Source organism: Sorghum bicolor, chromosome 6 (assembly GCF_000003195.3).
Source record: "Sorghum bicolor cultivar BTx623 chromosome 6, Sorghum_bicolor_NCBIv3, whole genome shotgun sequence".
NCBI lineage: Eukaryota > Viridiplantae > Streptophyta > Magnoliopsida > Poales > Poaceae > Sorghum > Sorghum bicolor.
The window spans coordinates 47,043,447-47,059,267 of record NC_012875.2 but is presented as its reverse complement, the minus strand read 5'-3'; the positions used below and the strand labels follow the sequence as shown (position 1 = coordinate 47,059,267).

General features: G+C 41.9%; 3 protein-coding genes across 3 annotated transcripts; 1 reads left to right on the top strand and 2 right to left on the bottom strand.

Annotated features, from left to right (window-relative positions):
* LOC8073396 (basic blue protein) lies at positions 1,176–2,250 on the top strand. Its single transcript, XM_002447887.2, has 2 exons — positions 1,176–1,552; positions 1,800–2,250. Exons 1-2 carry the CDS (start codon positions 1,360–1,362, stop codon positions 1,997–1,999), a joined length of 393 nt encoding a protein of 130 aa, XP_002447932.1. The 5' UTR covers positions 1,176–1,359; the 3' UTR covers positions 2,000–2,250.
* Positions 3,145–8,004, bottom strand: LOC8073395 (signal recognition particle 19 kDa protein; the record flags this gene model as incomplete). Its single annotated transcript, XM_002446534.2, has 4 exons — positions 3,145–3,501; positions 7,308–7,407; positions 7,514–7,740; positions 7,842–8,004. Coding segments are annotated over 4 exons (624 nt in total), but the record flags the coding sequence as incomplete, so codon positions are not given.
* LOC8057441 (esterase AGAP003155) lies at positions 12,234–15,006 on the bottom strand. The gene is made up of 6 exons (XM_021464116.1): positions 14,581–15,006; positions 14,240–14,338; positions 14,081–14,122; positions 13,835–13,964; positions 12,744–12,845; positions 12,234–12,559 (listed from the first exon to the last, which is right to left on the bottom strand). The coding sequence occupies exons 1-6, from the start codon at positions 14,821–14,823 to the stop codon at positions 12,414–12,416; spliced, it is 762 nt and encodes a 253-aa protein (XP_021319791.1). The 5' UTR covers positions 14,824–15,006; the 3' UTR covers positions 12,234–12,413.

Sequence of the window (15,821 nt, the reverse complement as noted above, 5' to 3'; positions counted from 1 at the left end):
TTTAGTGGTGTGGTGCAAAAGAAGGGTGACACAAAATTCATTTCCTATTTGGGGCCCTAAAATGAAAATGTGTTCTCTATATAGGAAGTAGGAGGAATTTGTCATATGTATACGTGACTTGGCCCTATTGGGTCTTTCATACTGAACTTGGGACACTCCGATGAAGGGGAAATTGCAACCGCCACTTATATGCATGCATGGTGCGTCGATGGCTGTACCATATTGTCAACATGCATGGTAGGTTCCAAACCTTTTTTGGTTTTCCAACGTGGTGGAAATAACAAATAAACAAAAATCTGGAGAAACTGATGTTTGTGCGCGGTTGAAAAAAAGTTTCCGTTGATCCGTTCATGGGTGACTTGGGTGCTGCCATGTTGGTCAGTTTGGTGAGTGCTCTTCTTGTTGGGAGCGCACAGCGACCCAGCAGCAACAAAAGTCGCTGTACATAGACATAGGAGCACGCATACGATATGATGTGTGGAAATGAAGTACCAGTCATGAATGTTCTAGTCGACGGCGACCTTGACGACACACAATAGATGTTGTTTTCTGGACTTATTATATCTATCGATCGTCTAAGGTCGCGGACCACATACAGTCCCAACCGTGTGCTACCTAGCTTTGACGTCAAGGCGACGTGTGGTGTACATTGCTTTAGATCGATGTGAATAAAACATGTATGTAAGCTTTCCATGATCACTCGTAATCGAACGATGATGTATACAGTAGCAATCAACAAGCTACTACACTGAACAGTGTAACCAAGAAGCTCTTGTCTCTAGTTTCTCCTCCCTTGTAAGTAGGTGTAAAAAAAGATATGCATATACATATACATATGGTGCACGCGTCGTAACATCTAGTATATCTAATCTGCGCGTGCTGTTAGCTTTACGTTTTCCCACACTTGCTTGACGCCTTCGGAGGCGGCCTCGCAATTAAACATGTCTGTTACACCTTGTCGATCGATCGATCAGCTCGTCTCCCATCTCCGTCCGTCCGTCCATCCATCCATCGGCGTCGTCGTCAGTCCAAAAGTAATGGGGCGCCTCCATTGTGGGTCGTTGGCCGAACCCTCCTCGCCTGCTCCATTTCCACTCGCCTTTTTCCATCTCGACGGGGCCTACTTACCTTCACGCCTCCACTTCCATGGAGCCTATAAAACCAGAGCACACCCCCGGCGGCCATTGCCAACCACCAGTCCACTCACCATCACTAGCTACTCTTCTCTTGTCGCTTGCTCTCTCTCTATATATATACCAGAAGCACCAGAAGTTGCTGCTCTCTGTGTGCCGGCCGGTCGTCGTCGTCGTCTGAGCATCCAGCTGGTGAGGTGAGGTGAGGTGAGGTGAGTAGACAGCAATGGCGGCGCAGCAGCAGCAGGGAAGAGGCAGTGGAGCTGCGGTGGTCGTTGCGGCGGCGGTGCTCCTCTGCGTGCTCCTCCAAGCCCACGTCGCGGAGTCGGCCGTGTTCACCGTCGGCGACCGTGGCGGCTGGAGCTTCAACACCAACACCTGGACCAACGGCAAGCGCTTCAAGGCTGGGGACGTCCTAGGTACGACGACGACGACTGTGACCTCATCACCTGTATATCCAAATTAAGGGCGATATATATTATGCAGCAGAGAGCTAGATTAATTCTTGGCCGATCGATCGGATCGAACACATCGCGTACGAGTAGCTTTTTTTAATGCTCATAAACATATGCAGGCGTACGTGCACGGTTTAACTAACTGTCAGTTCATATTAATTTGGGATGAATGATCTGTAACTTGGTGGTGTGGTGATCGGTGCCGGTGCAGTGTTCAAGTACGACTCGACGGCGCACAACGTGGTGGCGGTGAACGCCGCCGGCTACAAAGGCTGCTCCGCGCCCCGCGGCGCCAAGGTGTACAAGTCCGGCAACGACCGCGTCACGCTCGCCCGCGGCACCAACTACTTCATCTGCAGCATCCCCGGCCACTGCCAGTCCGGCATGAAGATCGCCGTCACCGCCGCCTGACTGATCGACGACACCGCCGCCGCGTGATATACATATATATACATCTATCTATCGACTAGCTGATTGTCAGTTCGAGTGACTCATATGGACTTTTGTTATTACCATCGTTGTTTCATGGATTGTCCCTCTACATGCATGCGCCGCGCGTATGATTGATGTGAATCCTTATACGAATAAACCGCACCGTCATGATTCTGTTTCATGGTGTAATCTGTGAAGTAACAATGTGTGTGACGAGTGTTTCTGTTGTTTATACAGTCCACAAAAAGTTTGCGGAAAAAAACCCGCCTTGCATCGCTGTTGAGTGTCTATAAGGCCAGAGTTTGATGACTCAGTTTTAACGCATACATATTTTGAAACTATATAGAAGAGTTTCATTTTAATAAAATTTTCTCTACTTCCATAAAACTCTTATCATCTATTTCTTCATTAATACTGTGTCACATCAACATATTTAATATTCATAGAAACCACATAAGACTAACCTAACCCTATATTTAGAACCATATGTAAACGGGACATGAATATTGGACGCTGGGCGGGGACCAAGGAATTTAGAAATTTAGCATTATGCAAGGTAAAACCGCAAAATGGCATAATGGTATTGTTCAAGTTCTTATAATTCTCTTCGTTCTCGTTCGGTCGACACCAACTTTGCAACTTTGACTGGCGTTTTTTCTTTATAAAAAACATTTTTTACATTCTTCAAATACCCTTCATATGATTTGCAGTCAAGAACACTTTGATAGTCTTATACATTTTGTAGTATATACTTGTAGGGGAAATACAGAGGACCAGAGATACTACAGTAAATCACCATCACATACGAGTTAACGAAAACAGATCTAAGTACAAGATTTAATCCAAGCAAGACGACATGAAACCAGCTCTATTATACTCAATCCATCCCAAATTGTAAGTCGTTTGACTTTTTTAATATCAAGTTTGACCACTCGTATTATTCAAAGTTTTGTACAAAATATCACTTTTTTTTGTTGTGTATTGGTTTATTAATAAAAGTTCTTCAAGAATGACTTAAATTTGACTATATTTGTACAAATTTTTTGAATAAGACGAGTGGTCAAACTTGAGGTAAAAAAAGTCAAACGACTTACAATTTGGAATGGAGTGGTATTTGTGAAATGAAGAATCTACGCAGGATTAGTCAAAGTTCTATCAAGCAGCTGCCTCAGGTTAGGTGGACTTCTGAATCTGAAGATAACATGAAAGATGGGTACATAAATTTTCAAATGGACCAAAATCCCACCAAAACTCACAATGATTTTCAGGCCTCAGAAAGACAACTTCCACAGACGCTTAGTATGAGGACGAACAGAAGGAAAAAAAAAACACAAAATGATACTGCCATCACTTTTTCTTTTTCCCGCCTTTTGTGTTCTTTGAACTGCCACCGGCTGAAGAACTGGTTGCTGCCTCCTGCTTCTTTGTCCTTCCGTGGTGCTTGGGAACTAGCTCTGCTATTTGGATCATCAGCTGCTTCTCTGTAATATGTGAAGGCGTGTCAGTAAGATACAACTGCACAAATATATCCCTTAAAAAAGACCAAATCTTGGGAAGTGCATAAATTAACTAATGGTGGACTCCCACATCTACAACTGGAAGCTGCAGAGTTTCATACTTCATTTTTACAAAATGAAAAAAAAAGAAAAAATGACATGCTAAAGCAAAATAAATATGGCATCTAACTTCAAGGTATGCAATTGGAAAAAAACATCATAACAGTGCAAGCCCTTAAAGTCTTTCTTGTACACCTATTCAGATCAGTAAACCCCCTCTAGGTGGAAGATCGATGTAGCTAAGTTGTCATAAACACAGGTATTGAAAAAACATTCCACCACTCATTCACACCACTGTACTTAACAAAGGCTGGTGTACTGATTGTTCGCACAGCAGTATAGCTATTAGGAATTCATATCGAGATCAGTATCAGAACATGCAGCATCCAAGAAGAGTTCAGAGATGATCATGGTGGAGCACTGGGAGGAATCTGGGACAATGATTATGTAAGATAATCTGCTGTCCTTGCTTGATCTTTTGCTGCAGCAGAGAATTAACACTAGGTCATTCTTGCTGTCCTCTACTGTACTATTAGAAGTATGGCAATAGGCCAACTTAGTAGTGGCATACATCAGCCATGTAGGAAGTAGTTGGAGCTGAGATCGGCCATACTCTTGTGTACCTTATAGTTGGTACAAGAGCTGTATATATACTCTACTCATAGCAATGAAAAATTCAGTTCAGGATGCTACACATTCAGAGTTTCAGACTTTGCGAGTGCTGTGCTCGTATGCTCTGTTCTTACTCTCCTACCTCCAGCCGTGTGTGTGTGTGTGAGAGAGAGAGTATTGGTGACCTGATTGCTCACCTGTACAGGGAGATCGAGGGCCAACAGATTAATGAGAAATGAAGCAGAATTTGGAATAGTATTACATGCTCAGTTGCCCATGTTCATGCTCATGCCTCAACCAAAAAATGATGTCAAGTTAGAAAAAAATATTTTCTTTTATAAATATTTAAAATAGTTCCAAAGAAGCAATCCAACATAGTTACACAGTGATGTCATCGATCAACACTGCTCATGGCAACATTATAGCATGATACATCATAACAAACAAAGATCAAACAAAAAAAAGAACAATTGATGAGATTGTTAAAATAATATTCCATAAAACCAACACATATGAGTTATGAAGATAGGAGGCATGCATTATGTTTACTGAACAATTTGCTGCCAGTAACAAAAGACATCACGTTAGACACTTGTAAGGCAAACTTTTTCCAAACAAGTCAATGGCACCTAGAACTAACAATAACAAAACTGTCTAAAGCATCTATGCCCACAGGAAAGATGACACAACAGACCCATGTCAACAAGGAAACTTGCCTCTGAAAGAGCATGCTTAATTCATATACTAGTTTTGTTTTATATAGTAGCTAATGCAAAGGTCAAATAGAACATGAGGGGCAAAACTGGCTATTAATCCAAACAAGAAAACAAGAAATCACTGTAAAGTAGTATACAAGACAAATTAGGTGTAAACAGTTAGCTACTGACTCCAAATAGGCTGCATAGTACTTGTTAATAGGACAAAGATTCACTAATATAAAAGATGCTTTCATAAATAAATAGGCATGGCCTCATAATACTGCAACAACTGCTTCTCAACAAACCCAAAATGCTAGTAATTTAATCGCCGTAGATTCTTTTTTCTAAATTGCATAGCGGTGTGTTCAATGTACCAAAGACTATCTACCATGACAGCAACGCCCTAAATTCCATTGGGTATTCACTAACAACGATTCTAGAATGTCAAAAGAGGCTCTTCTGAACTTAAAAGAAGTATAGTAGAATGTAACAATATTTTGCATACATGCACAAAAATAAAAAACATATGCAAGTCACAGACAAAAAAGATTCAGTAAACTCTAGTGTTAAAAGTATGAAGACCCTGAATTACTTAATAATATGAATAAACACAAGAAGAACCCTAGAAAGACATGAAGATTGTAGCAATTGAAGTCTAACCAACTAAAGGGAGGCTGTCAGTTGAAGTATTAAAGAACCCAGACTCAGTGAGTTCACCCAACAAGGTGGAAAATGATGAGGTAATTGCCCCAAGCACTGAAATTATTATTGTTAGCCTTAGTGAATAACGATTAAAATAATTCCATTATAGAAACCTGGAGTTTAGTAGATAAAAGAAAATCTGTAAAAAAAAGAAGAGTAGGTCAAAAGGAAACATAAAGCTAATCCAACGTGAAATAGTCAGCTGGACGTGATTCTCAGATTCTGAAAGATTGAAACATAGATGTACTACCCACCAAGTATCCAGTTAGGGAACCATTTAGGATTGATTCAAAGTACAAACAAGAGGCTGCTAATTGAGGGGTTGCAGCACATGAAAAACCTCATACTTTGAAAAAGAAATAGGCCCATATTTTGTTAACAAACATTCAAATGTGGACGAAGCTCTGTGATGAAGAAAAAAAAAACTCAAAGTGTTCAATACAGCTAAGCTGATTTTGAGGTTAATAGAAAGGCAATACAAATTGAAGCGTCAGGGAGAAGCAGACACATAGGTTTTCCTGATTTGTGAAATGATCCAAATATGAGTAATGGAAAACCAAACAAAGTGCAGCAATAATATTGGTTTCAAAAGGAAAATCCTGCATAGATAATGCATTAAGCAGTTCTTGGGAATCATAAAGATGCTGTTTATAGTCAACATACATAAAAGTTATACGTAAAAGTTGAGGCATCAAGCAAAACAGCAACATGATAGCATTTACACAAGTTTGGCATAAATAAGATCAAACTAAGAACAGAATGTATACATCCATAAACACAGCATCAAGGCATGGACATAATGATAAAACGTGTAAATCTCAACACGAAATATATTACTATCTAAGGTATTAGAGTGGGCCATCATATCAAACTAATATAACACTAATGGAGGATGTAATAGTCTGGGAGTTAGCTTCTTTTCATTTCAGAATAGACTCACACCTTGGCTCCTTGTTACTTTAACAATTAGCCAGATCCGTGCTATTCTTCCTTTCAAAAAGGAAGCAATTACACTTCAAAAATCTTAGACGGGTGCCGCTACAACATTGCATATATTAATGCAACTGCAGCTACAGGCGCTATTTCAGGCATTAGCGGCGTTAAACAGTTTAACAATGACTTAATTTAGCAGCACTAAATGTCCAACCAGCCAACCTGCCAAGAAATGAGGCCCCCAAAACAATTACACTGCCGGGTGTCACCTACTCACTTATGTGTTATGTGTATTGTCACTACCATCTACTATGTCACTACTTATTGCTTCCTGCTGAAAATCCCTTACTTATTTGGGAAAGCAATTTGCATTTTTTTAAAAAAAAAATGTTATATGCCTTAGCGCTTCTATAGCGGCCACTATAGCGCGCTTAGTGTTTTTCCAAAGACACCGCTAAATGCTTTAGCCCGCAATTTAAAACAAGGCAACAGAGATACACATTTCATGGGTTTGGACTTCAAATGTTAAATTCCCTAACTAATAAGTGGAGTAAGAAAATGAACAATAACCCACTACCAGTTTGTCATCTTCCTTCCTAAATGAAATCATCAATAAGCAGAAACTATTTCATATTTACACAAAGGAAACACTTGAATACTGCATACTTGTTCTTCCCAGCTGAATCACTAGCAATTCACACATGCTTCAGAATCGAGTATAATATGTATGCAGTCCCATTCTAAATTCAGCTTAGGTGAAAGCAAGTATTCAGTTCGGTCACTTACTTGTTTTAATAGCAGGATTGACGGGGGAGCCGTCATCTTTCTTGAGCTGCACCCTGACCCTCCCCACCTGGAAGAAATCCCTTGGGTACGCCTTATCCAACTACGCATAGCAACAATTGGCCAGTCCAGATGTGCAAACCAACGAACCATACTGTCAATCCTGAACTGGAAAAGGAAACGATCGGGGAAGGAAGCAGGGCGGGCACCTCGATGGCGTGGGGGATCTTGAGGTGCGAACAGCAGTCGGCGATCTCGACGCAGGTGGGGTCCGGGCAGGCCTTGGCGGCGGCGATGCGGCGGCCCTCGGCGACCGTCTTCTTGGAGTTGAGGTAGACAGGGTAGATGACGTTCCACTTCTTGATGGCGCTCCGCAGGTCGCCGCCGCCGCCGCCGTCCATCCGCGTGCTGTTCGACGTCGCCACCAGAACAGATCCTGTCACGTGGCACAGAACCAAAGGGGGACCGAGGTTTTATGCGGATCTGAAGGTTCCGGGAGGGAGAGCGATAGAAGAGAGGGGAAGGAGGGGGCGGCACCTGCGTCACCCGCCGCCGCCGGTCCGAGCTTCTTCTGATCTGGAAAAGAGAGTTCACGAAGAAGAGGAGACGGGATGACGGGAGAGAGAAAAGGCAACTCTCCCTCAGCCCTCACGCTGATGAACGGATACTGGCAAACCGCACGGTTGGCCTGATGCCCTGATCATGTTTGATTTTGATCCCTCGGCTCATCAAGGCTTAGGCCTGGGCCTTGTTTAGATGCGAAATTTTTGTTTGAATTTCGCTACTGTAGCACTTTCGTTTGTTTGTGACAAATATTATTCAATTATGGACTAACTAAGATCAAAAGATTCGTCCCGCGATTTACAACTAAAGTGTAATGTTCATGCAAGTGCCACAAGATTCGATGTGACGGGAAATCTTGAATTTTTTTTGGTTTTTCAAGATTCCTCATTACATCGAATCTTAGGGCACATGCATGAAGCATTAGATATAGGCGAAAACAAAAACTAAGTGCATAGTTTGCCTATAGATCACGAGATGAATCTTTTAAGTCTAATTAGTCTATAATTGGATAATATTTGTCAAATAAAAACAAAAATGCTACAGTACCGAAATCTTTTCGGAACTAAACAAGGCCTTACTAAAAAAATTTGTAAAATTTTCCAGAGTCACATCGGCACGTGCACAAAACATTAAATATAGATAAAAGATAACTAATTATACAGTTTATTTGTAATTTGTGAGATAAATTTTTTAAACCTAAATAATTTATGATTAGATAATATTGTTCAAATACAATTGAAATGCTATAGTGTCCATTTTTTTAAAAAATGGAACTAAACGAGGCCCAAATTTGCATACACTCGTGTACACTATGAATTTAATTCTTACGTTACTACATCGATATAAGTTAGGCTGATAAATCATAGTTGAAACTATTATTCGTTAATTTATTATGAAAGAAAAATAATGTTTAATAGATAGTAGATTTGACATATAAGCTCGAGCGAACAAGTTCATGATAATAACACATGATTTTTTTCTGGTTCCCATGTTTTTTATGTGAAATTAAACCAATTCTTGTGAAATTTATGTGTAAATTATCTATGACATTATAGAAAGTACTGTATTTGACGACAGATATCATTCAATATTAAATTTGTTGATGTATATTATAATTTTGTGCGCATTTAGTACTAAACAATAAATAAAATGAAAATATTCATTCATACAAGGGAGGAGAGAGAAAGAGTATGGAAAGTCAATTTTGTCCTTGTGAGGCCTTGTTCAAATTGGCAAAAATTTTTTGAATTTTGGGTACTATAGCACTTTTATGTATTTGATAATATTTATCTAATTATGGACTAACTAGGCTTAAAAGATTCATCTCGTGATTTTACATGCAAACTGTTAATTAGTGTTTGTTTTCGTCTATATTTAATGTTTCATGCATGTGCCGTAATATTCGATGTGACGAAAAATTTTGAAAAGTTTTTGGTTTTTGGAGTGAACTAAACAAGGCTTAGTGAGGCCGCAATGCCACTTTTTTATCTTCTCATTCTTTCCTTCCGCTCTTAAATTGGTCCATTCTTTGTCTGACCAGAGCGTCTCAGCCACATGATCATCTTGTCCTCACGTCGTTACTTGAACATAGAAGTGTTTGGCCCTTTGACAGATACTAAGGTCCGTTTGGTTGGAGAGGGAGGAAGGAAATGTTCAACCTTTGATTTTAGGGATACAACTTATTTCATGCTAATGTTTGTTTGGAAGGACGGGGTGGTTATAGGTTTCAAAGCCTCAGACTTGTTTTTTACTCTTGTAATCGGTCCATCGAGTCAAGCCTTATCTTGATCTTCTCCACTTTGGTCACATAACTCCAAGTCATGTCTCATATGCAATAAACACTATTAATCCATTGAAGTTGTCACTCAATTACCAAAACCAAACAAAGACCTTTCAAAGACCACAACAAATAAGAAGTCATCACGGATCTATAGCTTCTCTTCCTAGAATACAACAACCACTAGCAAAGTGCAATGAACATCCTGAAAGGTTTCTGGACTAGCGCTTGTTGATTAATCGCTGTGGAGATTGTGTCCAACCAACACCAACCCAACCAAACCAAATTAAAGCAAACCATTCCAACTTCCAATGAAAAGTGACGCTGCGATGCCAAGTAAGGGTACTCCCAATACAATACAGAAACCATTATAGTTTCTATAGACATTAATTGCAGTGCCACCTAAGCATTTTGCTGATGTGGCAATGTAGTTATTGAAGAGAGAGAGTAAAAATCATAGAAACTGGGTCTAAGTTAGAGACCATGTCTACACAAAATCCAAGACATAAAGTGATATGATTGGCTAAGAATGAAGAGAGAATGAATGTGATTGGATATAAAAATATTCTATAGAAATTATCCATTCGGACCATAGTTTCTATATATAGTGTCTATAAGAATTAATGGGTATAGAAACTATATGTAGTTTCTAGCATTGGGAGTGCCCTAATGATAATAATGGTGCAGTTGTTTGGTAAACGTACGTGAGCTAATAGCTAAAGTGCTAAACTCTCCTTAAACATCTATATTTGGATATAGCGACAACTACGATAAGAGAGATGTTTTGTATTCGTTAAATTATAGGTCACCTAAACGTTATTCTAAATTTAATTTCTCTAACTTTGAGCAATGTTTATAAAAATATATATTAACATCTACTAGTTCAAATAAACACATTATTAAGACATTTAATGAAGAATTTGATATAATAAATTTGATGTTGTCAAGGCGGTCAATTCATTTTTCTAAAATTTGGTGAAACTTATGAGAAAGCTACAGTTGCATGTTTTGAAACAAAGGAAGTAGTTATTTGCTTGCACTTCTCAATGTACAATTGTTGTAGACAAACATAAGTGGTGACCCACCATTCATCATCTTACACATGGCAAATAGGTATGAGCGTCTCTTTCACCTCTATCACCTTCTATCCATAAGCACATTGTAGACACCACATCGATGAGCAGCGTTCCCAATTTCATGTTGCTGATCCATCCACCTCACCTCCACCCACTCTCCTTCGATGAGCCTCGTAGACTATAAATCGATTCCCTCACCCACTCCCACACCTCATCTTCGGCGGATGTTGTCACTAGATAGGTGTTGACGGTCGATAACGTCAATATTTATTGGAACTTTAGACATGAAAGGAGTGCAGTTAATTTATTTAGTGGAGTGCAGTTAATTTATACCAACAATAGGCCACCATAGGCCTATCCTTGTAACCTGAGAGGTGTCATCACTTCTACAACCTTTTTCGTCTAGGCACTCCCGACAACTAATTCGTTTGCACTTTATGTCAGCTTGAGGCTCAACACCATCTTGCTTAAATCCCCTACTCTACCACGAATCTCATCTTACCATCTCAAAACCGAAGACACTAAATCCCTAATCCTTAGAGTATAACCAAAGACTAATCAAAGGTAGAGACCAATCTCAATGTGGATTATAGCTTGGGTCAAGTGGAAATAAAAGAGTTCAAACATATTTGCAGTCCCTAAAACTCAACCCACAAGGGCTATATAGTCTCCGAAATTTCTATGATTAAGGTAGAGACCTCTCACACATGTCCAGAAAGCCTCCGAGCCCCATGCCCCGTCCTCACAACACGGACCGTTACCTTTGTGAGTGGGTAGGTCCTTTTACCTATGCTTTAGGAAATGCAGGACAAGCATGAGATTTGTTTTTATCTCCGTCGTTGCGATTAACCCTGATTGGGGGATCGAACCCAAGGCACAACAATGCCAATCGGAGTGCTCGACCAGACGGCCTAACATTCGTTGCCTATTTGTAGTCCCTATAGTTTTAAAATAAACATGTAGGTCACTTGAGATCCATATCTTCACACATACTGTAGCTATCATGTTTGCCTACCACATAGGCAGTTTGTGTTAATTAGAGTGAACAGGACATGGAGTACCATTCATAACTACGTGTGCTTTACAATTTACATGCTTACTAGATAACTGTGAAACAAGTTCGAAGACTACATGCTTACTAGATAACTGTGAAACAAGTTCGAAGACCACTTATATATAAAGCGTGGAACAAGTTAAGGACCACTTATATAACCGCGTGGAACAAGTTAAGGACCACTTATATAACCGCGTGGAACAAGTTAAGGACCACTTATATAACCGTGGACGACCTAGTTACTTATATGTATTTAAAATTAAGGAAAATTATTTTCTACTCTCAGGGAATAGTTACTCTCATGTGTATAGCTCTAGGATGTATATGCCTCGACGAAGTGTAGAAATTTCATTGTATCTTCAAATCCCACGTCAGGGTTAAAAGAGCTGAACTACGGAGGAGGTATACGTACTGTCTGAGCAAACTAGAGCAGCGTTCTAACCAAAGGTACATAGATGTTCTAATTCAAGTAAAATATAAGTACACAATGATTAATCTACATTCTCATAATCCATGCCTCATGAAAATCGAGGTATCGTATGTTTATATCAAGGTATCGTATGTTTATTCTATAAATAAATAAATACAAGTATAGCTTTTTCGCCAACATCAGATACTAATGGTCTATAAAGTCTTTATCACAAGCACACTTCCTCATTTTCGTTGACATCTTTGGATGAATACTCAAGTACCTCCCCCTCAATCTTATCTTTGGATGAATACTCAAGTACTTCCCCCTCAATCTTCTCAAGGAAACGGAGCATGACCGCTAGGCTCTCGTCATCTGCACGACATGGAACAGTCATACCTTGTGGAATTAGTTTGGCGGACTGACGTTCATATGGAGGCAAAAAGAAAAAAAATGTTTGTTGCTAGATGACCCAGTTGGTTCAAGATACATAGTTTTTCGTTTGGCTGAAGAAGAGTCTGAAACACGGGATTGATTAGACTGAAGAAAAGGAGTTTACCGAGCCTTGGAACTGTGTGGCCCTTTGGGTGACGAATGAGGAATGGGTCCACGAATGATTCTATGAGCTTTTCACCATGGACTTTCAGGAAGTCGTTGTCACCTGCATCAAGAAAATTTGAAAACGTGTTCAAACGTTCAGTGGTGCTTCCATCGTTGTCTGCTAACAACCGGTTCCAAAACAAATAATGAACAGAAATGACTAGAGGAACTGACTAGTCAAAGAATTCTAGAACAGTAGACATGATGGAGCGCCAAATGGCAACATTAGTTTCCATAGTGGAATCAAAGTCGGCATATATTCATTTGAGTTTTTTTTAATGGTGAACACAAGCTCTTGAAAGCATTGTGCAGCACATTGCCGAAAGCATACGACTACGGAGACACCACACACCAGGGCCTTGTTTAGTTCTAAAATATTTTGCAAAATGTGAATAGTACCAATTTTATTTGTATTTGACAAATATCGTGCAATCATAAACTAACTAGGCTCAAAAGATTCGTCTCGTCAATTCCGACCAAACTATGTAATTAGTTTTTATTTTCGTCTATATTTATTACTTCATACATACGTCTAAAGATTCGATGTGATGAGGAATCTGAAAAATTTTGCAAAATTTTTTAGGAACTAAACAAGGCCCAGTAATACCAGTAGGCCTTTCCCCCGCGCGGAAAAAAAAAGTAATACCAGTAAGCGAACTCTGTCTCTTTCAATTAAGGCATTGTTCAGTTCATGAAAAAAATTTGGCTCTGGCTACCGTGACATTTTCGTTTGTATTTGATAAATTTTATTTAATTATGGACTAACTAGCCTTAAAAGATTTATCTCGTAAATTACATACAAACTATACAATTAGATTTTGTTTTCGTCTATATTTAATGCTTCATGCATGCGTCCAAAGATTCAACGTGACGAGGAATTTTGAAAAATTTTGGGAACCCAACAGGGCCTAACAAGAAACGCCGGCCAGATCGAGCAACGAGATACAGAGACGTAGGCAATAACGTTCCCACCACACCAATCAACGCCTTGGACGCAAGCAAAACTGGCATGACAATGGAATGATGCGTGATGCCAGTGACGTAACGTACCAATGAAGTGAAGCGAGGGGCATGCCACCTTGTTGGCGTACGCCTTCTCGGCAACCGTCGGGGACTGGAACTTGCCGCCACCGATGATGATGAGGTACTTGATCTTGGGAACTCTAGTCAGGGCAAGCCCCTGCCATGAAAACACAAAGCGACAGTAAAGAACTGGCAGCAGCAAAGCTGAAGAGCCTGCTGTGCTTCGAGTCTTGACGCCCTGTACGTATTTAGTACTATGAACCATGATCTCACCTGTTCTTGGAGCCCCGGAAGCGCCGCAGATAGGTAGGAACCCTGGAATCAACGTCAGTGCATTACAAATTACGACCCGCAACCGTCAATCGAACAAAACTGGTTCATCACCACAGAAAACTGAATGGGAAGTGATGTCGAACTTTGCTGCTTGCTTACCTGGGAGAAACCCATCAATCCATCGAAGGGGCCATCTCTTATCATCAGCTCTTCGATGTAGGCCAGGCACTTGTCGAAATTCCTGTACTCCATAAAACTCTGTTTTGTAGTATATCGTAGATAAGGAAGTTGGTAAGTGCGTCGAACGAGCCAGTACTATTTTATAAGGAAGTTAGGTTGGTTAACTAGCCGCACGAGTCAGCGACACGCGCAGGAAAAACAAGGGAAACCAAAATCAATTCGACGAACTAATAAGCGGGGGGACGATGGGATCAGAGAGGAGGAGAGATGGAGAGGGGCGGGTAATGGATGGATGGATGGACGCGCGTGGGCGGGCGGACCTTGTCGAACTGGAACCACTCGTAGTAGGGCGGGTCGAAGATGCCGTCGACGTCGGACTTGCCCTCGGCGGGGAACGGCGCGTCGGCGAAGACGAGGTCGAGGCGCGCCGTGACGTCGGCGGGCCACTTGCCGAGCACCTGCTTGCGCATGATCTCGGCGCTGGTGCGGAACCCGTGCAGGCACAGGAACCGCGGCCGCCGCCTCGCGCCCTGCGGCTCCGCGTCGGCGCCGAGGCTGCCCATCGCGGCGGATCCGGGAGGCAGGCAGGCGGGCGGGCGGGCGCGTGGATCGGAGGAACCGAGGCGGGCGGGCGGGCGGGCTGGCGGGGGCGGGGGCGTCGGCTCGCCTCGACGCACGCGGCTGTCCTGGCTCGTGGTCTGGGCCTCTGGGGACTGGGGTGTGTTTTGGGCTTTTGGCTGGCCGGCCGTGGCGTGGGAACGGAACGGAGCGGGGTATATATGGTTGGTGGTGGATCCACGGGGACGGAAGGAATCGGTTCCCCCTGCGTGCAGTTGGGTGTGGACCGCGTGCGCCCTGTCGCTGTTGCCTGTTGGCTGCCTACCGGCCCGCCCCTGCCTCTACTGGCTGTGGTGGCTGCAGCCGCCCGCTACGCGTCGTGGCGCCTGCGGGAACCGCGTGGTGGCCACGGCCCACAAGGCTTACGCCATGACGGCCGCCGGGCCCGCGGCGTTCGTAGGTACGGACGTCACCTGATTCCCAGAATCCCAGGGGGGAAGGTAGATCGGACGGGCTGGATTTCGCTGCGGTAGGTGGCGAGGCGAGGCGCAGAACTGCGACGAGAACGAACCAGCAGCCGTGAAGCGGACAAGCGGTGCACGCACAGTCGCACCACGTGCTCCAACGGTCTTGCGGCGGGCATTCGGGTCGCCGGTCGCCGTCATCGGCCATGCAGAGAAGCTGCGGAGCATTCAATCCCCCGGTGCCGGTGGACGAGGGGTCGGTGGGTCAAGATTCAAGAACCATCCAACTGTACCTACCCTTCATGTCTGCGGTTCTGGGAATTGAAAGGGGCACTTCTTCATCATCGGGCATATAAACGCCTTGTTTAGTTTTAAAAAAATTTATAAAATTTTTCAAATTCTTCATATATCGAATCTTGCAGCACATATATAAAGTATTAAATATAGATAAAAAAATAACTAATTATATAATTTACCTGTAATTTACTAGATGAATCTTTTGAGTCTAGTTAGTCTATAATTGAACAATATTTATTTAA

Bases quoted from the DNA above. Each gene is read 5' to 3' on its own strand.
- LOC8073396 (XM_002447887.2), top strand. From the start codon at position 1,360: ATGGCGGCGCAGCAGCAGCAGGGAAGAGGCAGTGGAGCTGCGGTGGTC. The intron at 1,553-1,799 runs GTACGACGACGA...GTGCCGGTGCAG, and splicing joins CAAGGCTGGGGACGTCCTAG to TGTTCAAGTACGACTCGACG.
- LOC8057441 (XM_021464116.1), bottom strand. From the start codon at position 14,823: ATGGGCAGCCTCGGCGCCGACGCGGAGCCGCAGGGCGCGAGGCGGCGG. The intron at 12,846-13,834 runs GTACGTTACGTC...TTCTTGATGCAG, and splicing joins CCCCTCGCTTCACTTCATTG to GTGACAACGACTTCCTGAAA. The intron at 12,560-12,743 runs GTAAACTCCTTT...CATGTCGTGCAG, and splicing joins CCACACAGTTCCAAGGCTCG to ATGACGAGAGCCTAGCGGTC.